At 34.4% G+C, this 9,435-nt stretch overlaps 1 protein-coding gene across 1 annotated transcript; it reads left to right on the top strand.

Moving 5' to 3' along the window:
- The first annotated feature begins 1,120 nt into the window (after positions 1 to 1,120).
- LOC115978136 (disease resistance response protein 206-like) lies at positions 1,121 to 1,904 on the top strand. Its single transcript, XM_031100160.1, has one exon. It carries the CDS (start codon positions 1,161 to 1,163, stop codon positions 1,716 to 1,718), a length of 558 nt encoding a protein of 185 aa, XP_030956020.1. The 5' UTR covers positions 1,121 to 1,160; the 3' UTR covers positions 1,719 to 1,904.
- The last annotated feature ends 7,531 nt before the right edge of the window (positions 1,905 to 9,435 follow it).

The following is a 9,435-nucleotide window of genomic DNA, read 5'->3' on the forward strand; positions in this document are numbered from 1 at the left end:
CTCTAAAACTGAGGAAAACGAACCGTCATTTCCATATCCAATGAAAATATTTTTCTTCTTTGGTTTTCCTTTTGAATAAAAAAAAATTTTGCTTTTTTTTATTGGCTAATATTTGAGGCTTAATTAATACTCTCATTAGAACATAGATACTTTATTGATAAAATTTGGAGCCTTCTTTCATTGGGAGGTCCCAAGCAGTTATCTACCTTATACGTTCAACTGGCCTACAGTGACGACTCTGCGAATTTTTTCCAGGGTGGTTATTAAGAAACTTAAATTATACAATATTTAATAAAAAAGAGATAGCTGTATCTCATTATTAATGTTACAAGTTATGAGTTTTCTCCACACAAAAAAAAAAAAAAAAAAAAATGCTGCAAGTAATATCTCTTTCAAAATTTAAGTTGAATAAAATTTTTCTTGGATTTTTCTTTTTGTTTGTAATGACCCAATATATTGTTAAGATAACCAAAGTTTGACTACAAACTTAGTTATAACCTAAGACTATAATTTTCACTAAACAAATTAACATAACTACATATTTTGAAAGTCTAACCGTTGAATTGTATATTTTTTATGTTCTTAAAACACATGTTGAATTTTATATTAATCGGATGTTATTTACTATTGGATTCATGAACTTATTTTTTGCATATAATTTTAGATTATAAAAACTCAAAAATTATACATTTGATTAATGATAAAAGTTATTAATCTTTAATTTTCTTGAAGTTTTGCAAGTATAGAGGATATAAGAAAAAAATGTAATCTAATTGTATTGTCAAAATTCATATTCAAAAAAAAAAATATTAAGTGAAGTTGTAGCTTAACCAAGTTTGTTGCTAAACTTTATCCAGAGTTTAATTATATTGAGCCTAAAAAATTTTAGGGTGGTTACACATTTTTTTTTAAGGTAAAAAAATCATAAAATTTTTAAATTTTATATATAATAATTTTTTTTTTTCAGACTGCCAGTGATCCTGTGACAACCTGACTCTAACGTAGAGCCGCCGCTGGGCCTAACCAAATGGACCTTCACTCCTTATATAAGGACACAAGGGATACACATATTCAAGCATTACCTACAGAAGCTCCTCACTCGTTCATCTACAATTAGAATTCCCTTTTTCCTTCTAAATACTTTTTAGAAAGAAAAACAAATGGAAGCAAGATACTTCATTGTTTTTTATTTACTCATGTTACTTGCTTTATCTTCGGCCTTTGCATTCCCGAGCAAGAAACAGTATAAACCATGCAAGCATTTAGTCTTATACTTCCATGACATCATTTACAATGGCAAAAATGCTGGTAATGCAACATCTGCCATTGTAGCAGCTCCTGATGGAGCTAACTTAACCATCTTAGCAGGCCAATTCCATTTTGGGAACATAGCAGTTTTTGACGATCCCATTACCCTTGACAACAATCTCCACTCGAAACCTGTTGGCAGGGCACAAGGCCTTTACATTTACGATACAAAAAACACCTTCACTTCTTGGTTAGGCTTCACATTTGTTCTTAATAGCACAGACCACCAAGGTACTATAAATTTCTCTGGAGCTGATCCAATCATGGTGAAGTCTAGGGACATATCAATCGTGGGTGGGACTGGAGATTTTTTCATGCACCGTGGAATTGCAACTATAATGACTGATGCATTTGAAGGAGAAGTATATTTCAGGCTCCGTGTCGACATCAAGTTCTATGAATGCTGGTAATCCCTTTTTACTTTGAGGTGAGAATAAGCTTCAGATTTCTACCAAAAAAAGAAAAGAAAATAAGCTCCAGATGACACTGTGACATTGTAATACCTATTATTTAGCTGTATTCTTATGGAAGGATATGGTTGTAATTCATATGCAAAGTTTCTTGTTTCCTATGAATTGAGTATTCAGTTATTGCCTTGTTTTTTTTTCTCTTTTTTGTATGATAGTTTAATCATTGCAAAAGTCACAACAACCAAAAGATTCGGAGTTAATAACCTGAGTTAGCACAAAAGATGTGTTTAGTTGCAGACCTCCAGGGACGGAGCTATGCTTTGGCGTTGGGGGCTGGGCAATGGCCCCCCAGCTTTTTTGGAAATTTGATTTATGTGTGTATATATATATATATATATATATAGACACAAGTTCAATATTTGACCCCAAAATATATACACTTAGCCTCCCTCCAAAATATTTACAAATTACCCCAAGAAACACAAAAAAAAAAAAAAAAAAAAAAAAAAAAAAAAAAAAAAAAAAAAATTTTCTGACCTCTCCTTTTGCCCAGTTGCCCCAAGAATAATTTGAAAAACTTTTATACAAAACCTTTAAAACCATAAAAACAAACCAGAGTCCTCTCTCTCTGGGATGTGTCGTGTGAGGAAGCGACTCTAGTTGCTCTGCCCCATTTTTTTTTTTTTTTAATTTTATGACACCCAGTCTCTGTCTCCCAGTTCTTGCTCATCTCTTTGCCTGTAGTGATAAAGTATAGAACTAGTAGTGGACTAGTGGCACCAGTAGTAATTGATATTTCTCAAAATTGAAGTATAAAGGTGTGGGCATGTTTATTTGGGTTTTTGTTTGGGACTAATTTGGTGGTTTTGAAACTTGGACCGTTCAATAAATTGTAAAAGGGAGAAGTTCAAGATTCTTGAGGTCGGACCGAGGTCGAACCGTAATAACGTCATAATTATTTAAAATATAAATAAATATATTAAATTAGTAAAAATTGAAAAATTACATAAAAATCCAAATATATATAGAGATCTAATAGAAATTTCACATTAAATTAATTTGTGAAACCCAATAAAATTAAACTTTCCCATAAAATTAAATTTTTTTAAAAAGAGCAATAACTTGAATGGTGGGGAACATTAGTGTGTATAATGTTATATATCTTTTTTGTTGTAAATGTATATAATATTGTGTGTATTTGTATAATCTTATAGTTTAAATCTTATATTGATCGGGCAATCTTATAATGTCAAGCAATAAAAAAATTTAATAAATTAATGTACGAATTGGTGGGTTTGTACTTTGTAGAATTAAGAATTAGACTAATCACTAAATAAATTAACTAAAAAACAAGTCAACAATACGTAGGAGGTCCAAAACTTATTTTTCAATCTCATGTGGCGTGCATGCTTTAAGGAAAAATAAAAAAAATAAAAAACAAACAAACAAACAAACAAATTCTCAAAAATTCACAACCACAAGTCCATTGTCAGTCTGGTACCCATGTGAAGAGCTTTCAAATCTTACTTGTTGGGGACATATTTTAATGTAATTGGTATATCCTTTGACAAAACGCACTTTACTTGTATTTGGGTAAATTTAAGGAGGTTCAAGATGATCATTACAAGTGGTTAAATTAAAGATATGAAGACTACTTAAGAACTGCTCAGGAAAAGTGCAAATCTACACCTCCTCGATACCTCCTTGACAGAAGCTCGATCTGTCGAGATTCATTAAATCTCGACAGATGTCTCGATCGATTCAGCTTATGGGTTTTCAGATTATAGTCATCAATGTTTTTATTCTAAAAGGTTATTTGTTTATGGGTTTGTATAATCCTTATTGGACTAGGAAAACCCAAGGTTTGTGTAAACCTATTTGGAATAGGAGAGCCCATTAAGCTCCTATTTAAAGGAGGTGGGAAAAAGAAAAACCTAACTCCAGAGAGCTCCATAAGGTTTTCTTTTTGAAACCCTAGCCTCCTCCTACTGAAGAAAGAGTTCTTGTTGCGTTTCTTGTACGCCTTTGGGTTCTGTAACCAATCAAAGTCTCTTGCACCAACATTGAAGATTTTATTGCTGTTTCTATGTGAAACTGCTATAAATCAACTACAACAATCAAAGGGTTGCTGTGGAGTTAGTCACGTACTGGGATTCGTGCAAAGGAGTAAGTCGCGTAGTGGGATCCAAGCAATTGGTTAGTCACGTACTTGGGAGCTGTGCATAGAAAGGGGAACTGTCACTACAGAACAAGTTTAATTGGGTATTGGGGTAAGGGTTTAACTATAGGTTGGTAAGGTACTTGGGATTCCTTTACTTGTAACCGCTTGTTGTGATAATAGTGGAGTTTCGGGAGTGGTGACCTGAAAATCACCCGATGTGGTTTTTGCCGTTAGGTTTTCCTCATTCATAAACAAATCACTGTGTTATTTATTTTTCACTGCATAATTAGTTTATTAGTGATTTGTTTGTGCTACCACGCGTTTGCATGATAAATTGATTAATTAATAACTTGGTTAATTAATTAATTAATTTATATCAAAAGGAGTCATTCAGTTTGTGGCCTATCAAGTGGTATCAGAGTAGGCACACTCTGATTATTGCTGTGTGATCCATTGACCCTTGTTGTCATAGAAACTCTTGATTGTTTTGGTTTGCATGATAAATTGATTAATTAATAACTTGGCTAATTAATTAATTAATTTTTATCACAAGGGATCATTCAGTTTGTGGCCTATCAAGATGATCTTATGTTGAATGATGATGATGATATTCAAGATGCCTATTGCAAACTTTATAATTTTTTTATGAAATCTCTTGAATATCCTGCAAAATTAAAAGCTAAATTTAAAAAGGTCAAGCTTGAAAAAGATGATTTGATTGCAAAATTGGATGAAGCCAAAATTTGAATGAGAATTTTAAAAATCAAATTTCATCTCAGGTGGACAAAATTAAAAGTTTGGAAGAGCAACTAGTTGAATCTAAAACTGAAGTTGAAAAATCAACTAGTGCCAAACTTGTTGTTGAGCCTAACTCAAAAGAAAAGGATTTTTATATTCCTCCATTTAAAAGGAATAATGAAGAGTTGAAGGCTAATATTGCTAGGATAAATAAAGGTAAAAATTCTGATATTAACGCTGAAGTTTCTAAACCTATGTCTAAAACTCCTCCTAGGAAGAATAAAAATTCTGAATTTGTCCCCACTTGTCATCATTGTCATATTGTTGGTCATATTAGGCCAAATTGTCCTAAATTAAGGTTTTTGTCAATCTCCAAGGTTAGACCTCCTTCTAGGAAACCAAGTAAGTCTAAAACTACTCATGTTTGTCACCATTGTGGTGCTTCAGGTCACACTCGTCCTAATTGTTTCAATTTTTTTTCTCATAAGCTAGTGTCCAATAGGTCTCATCCTTTGTCTAAAGGTTCTATACCTATTCTTGGTGAGTTATTAAAAGCTTTGATCTTTTTAACTCAATTTCAGGAGAATCCTAATTCCTCTATGTCCTTTAGTAGTCATACTAGAACACGTGCCTTTTCATCTTCACGGTCAAAGACTTATGCTGTATGGGTGATAAAGGATCCTAAGACTTAATTGTCTTTTTTGTTTGTCTTCTACTTATTCTTTCTATCTAAAGTAGGACTCTCTTTATTTGATTTCTTATCTGCTTTTGGAACCATGTTTTCATGCATCTGCACCCTTCTATCATGCCTTCATGTATATGCATATTTCTTTCATACTTTCATGTTGTTTGTTTAACATGTTTTTGTTTGTTTGTTTTCAGTTTTGTTTATTTTGTTTTTGATATAAAAATAAATAAATAAATAATTGAAAAATCAGAAAAATACAAAAACAGTGTGTGTTTTGTGTACATTGATACTTGTGTACCTTGGATAGCCATTGAAACAAAGTCTTTTAAACTTTGTATCATTTGTAACTTAGATGAGCATTTCTATGCACAACTAAGCAAGTGAGCTTTGTGACTCGTGTTTGTGATGCGTAAGACTAAGTTGTCTCTTATACTTAACACTCATATCACTCTTTTTGACGGGAAGGACTAAAAAATCCTGAGAGAAAGGCATAAATAACCATCTCACCATTGTTGCCCGCCAATCATAATATGACACCTGTATGCTTCGGCATAGCAAAAGTGCAGTGTCAATGATATCTGTGTGCTTAGGAATAGAAAAATTGGAATGTCAAATATCATTGGGTATTTCTTTTCTCTCTCTTTTATATGCCCATGCATAATATGTTTAAAAGAAAAATATGCAAAGCAAAATCAAAAGCAAAAAGATCAAAAATGCTTTAAATATGATTGCAAGCGTGTACTCTAGGAGATGTGGGAGTTATAGGATGTACCTCGAAGGTAATAGTCCCCATCAAGCAGTTATGATTATGTGTGAGTTAAAGTGATTTTCTCATATCTCAAATCGTCATAACATGTATACACTTATGCAATCTTGCGATGTTTTTCACACACAACACACAATATTCTTTGCTATTCTTGATACATGTGCAGGTACAGTGTGATTTGGCCATCACAAGGTTTTACATGTGTTAATGTATGCTCACTAAACTGTCTTGACTTGTTTTTGAAATATAAAATTGGTTAAACTTGTTTAGTGTGAGTGTGCGTTTCTTTTTGAAGATCCATGTGCTTAAAATTTTTATTGAGAGATGATTTTGAGAGTTAAATATGTTGATTGGATCGTTGGTTGAGTTGCATGTTGGATTGCATTCATGTCTGTGTTTTTCTCATCTCGAAAAACTGGTTTTAAATGCTGGCTCGACACCTCCTCGATACCTCCTCGATACCTTGTTGTCTGTCGAGCTTCTTCAGCTTTTTCTAAACGCAATCTCAACAGCTTCTTGACACCTGGTGGATCGATCGAGAAAGCTCATGTCTCCTCGATAGCTTCTCAACACCTGGTGGATCGATTGAGATCTTTTTAGCCTTTTGTTGATTTGTCCCTCAACAGCTACATCTGTCGACATCTATTATGCTCGACACCTGTCTCGCCACCTTTCAATCGATTGCGATTCCCTTGCATGCATTTCATTTTTCTTTGTTTTGCATTTTTTTTCTTTGTGTCCATAGCATCTTGTTTTTCTTTTTCTTGTAGGTCTATGGTTCCTTGTTCTCCTCGTTCCCTCTATGTCAGTTTTTTGTTTGTCTCTGTCATGTCTTTTGGCTTTTTATGCCCTTTGACAATCGTATCAAAAAGGGGGAGAAATTTGAGAATTGAATGTCTTTCCTTAGGGGGAGTAATAGATTTAAGGGGAGAACTTCATGTTAAAGGGAAGAATGTTTTTGTTGTAACTAACTTAGGAGGAGAGTTAGTTTGATACACATTGATATTGATATATTTTTTGTATTGTGTATCTTTTGGTTTTGTAACCATTTACATACATCATGTGTTGTTTACATATTAGATGATGATGTATGTGTTTCACTCTTTATCTCACATGTGTTGTTTCTTTTCTCTCTTTATATACATGTTTCTTATTTATTTAACTTGTCATTATTTTCCACATGGTACCTTGAAGTGTTTTGTTTAGTGCCTTTCAGGAAACAAGTTAAAGCCAAGTCAAGATTCCGAACCTTCTTCTTACAGCAACTTCCAAGGTTCAAATCTTTTAGATTAGGCTTATTTATTCTGTAATTTTGAGTAGAATGTATTCTAAGACATTCAATATACTCTTATGGTTTTGTCATGGATTGCCAAAGGGGGAGATTGTTAGGGACATATTTTTATGCAAGTGGCATATCCTTTGACAAAACACACTTTACTTGTATTTGGGTAAATCTAAGTAGGTTCAAGATGATCATTACAAGTGGTTAAATTGAAGACATGAAGACTACTCAAGAACTGCTCAAGAAAAGTGCAAATCTGCACCTCCTCGATACCTCCTTGACAGATGTCTTGATCGATCGAGCATACGGGTTTTCAGATTATAGCCAGCAATGTTTTTATTTTAAAAGGCTATTTGTTTATGGGTTTGTATAATTCTTATTGGACTAGGAAAACCCAAGGTTTGTGTAAACCTATTAGGAATAGGAGAGTCCATTAAGCTCCTATTTAAAGGATGTGGGAAAAAGAAAAACCTAACCCCAGATAGCTTCATAAGGTTTTCTTTTTGAAACCCTAGCCTCCTCCTACTGAAGAAAGAGTTCTTGTTGCATTTCTTGTACACTTTTGGGTTCTGTAACCAAACAAAGTATCTTGCATCAACATTGAAGATCTTATTGGTGTTTCTATGTGAAGCTGATGCAAATCAACTACAACAATCAAAGGGTTGCTGTGGAGTTAGTCATGTACTGGGATTTGTGCAAAGGAGCAAGTCGCGTACTGGGAACCGCGCAATTGGTTAGTCACGTACTTGGGAGCCATGCATCGAAAGGGGAACTGTCACTATAGAACAAGTCCAATTAGGTATTGGGGTAAGGGTTCAACTGTAGGTTGGTAAGGTACTTGAGATTCCTTTACTTGTAACCGCTTGTTGTGATAATAGTGGAGTTTTGGGAGTGGTGACCTGAAAATCATCCGGTCGGGTTTTTGCCATTAGGTTTTCCCCATTCGTAAACAAATCACCGTGTTATTTATTTTCCGTTGCATAATTATTTTATTGGTGATTTGTTTGTACTACTACGCGTTTGCATGATAAATTGATTAATTAATAACTTGCCTAATTAATTAATTAATTTCTATCACAAGGGGTCATTCAGTTTGTGACCTATCATTACTTTTATCTCTTCTTTTATTAGAGCATTTACATCAGAAAATTCTATTCTATCCTATTTTACCATCTCAAAAAGCCATTTTGTCAATTATATAATACCATTTTATAATACATCAGCATCCCAACTTTTATTTTACAATACAACACATTAAAATAATATAAATTATACAATAAAATATATTTCATTCTTTCTCTAATTTCTAAACTCAATACACCCATCTACACAGCAACCACCCTCTTAACCACACCACCTCCACGTAGCAACCCAGTCACCACCATGAGACCAAAACCCGTTAACCAACAAAACCCTTCTTCTTCTTCATCCTCAAGATTCGTCACTGTCTTCATTGAGATCAGTCACTTTAACCCAAAACCCTAACTGCAAGAACAAGCCTTTCCCATCACCACCGAGATCTTCCTCTTCTATGACCCAATCATTGACCTAGACACATCGCCACCACGATCTCCAATCTCCGCCGATCCCAAACCCAAAATCAACACCCAAATCCAAAATCTCCAATCCATGCCCAGATCAATCCAGATCAACACTTAGCTCTGTCATACCCAAATCAACCTAAATCCAAAACCCATGGCCCACCACGCCGATCCACCACCTAACCCATGATACACCGATCGGAGCAAACCACACCCATATCGGAGCAAACCCATCGAAGCCACATTGAACCCATCGGAGTAAACAGCATGCATCACCATTGGAGCAAACCGCACCCACATCGAAGCAAAACATCGAAGCCACATTGGAGCAATACATCGAGATGCTTAGGCTTGGCATTGCTGGGCAATGGTGGCCAACGGTGGCCTGAGGGAGAGCAAAGAGAAAGGGATAAATCGCTAAGGGAGAGGAAAGGGGAAGGGAGAAATCTGAAAGAGAGAGAGACGAGGGGGACAGAGTTGAGAGAGTGGGAGAGTCAGGAGCAGATGAGAGAGAAAAGGAATAAAATAATATTTTTATTTT

The sequence above is a fragment of the Quercus lobata genome, chromosome 2, assembly GCF_001633185.2.
Source record: "Quercus lobata isolate SW786 chromosome 2, ValleyOak3.0 Primary Assembly, whole genome shotgun sequence".
Taxonomy (NCBI): Eukaryota; Viridiplantae; Streptophyta; class Magnoliopsida; order Fagales; family Fagaceae; genus Quercus; species Quercus lobata.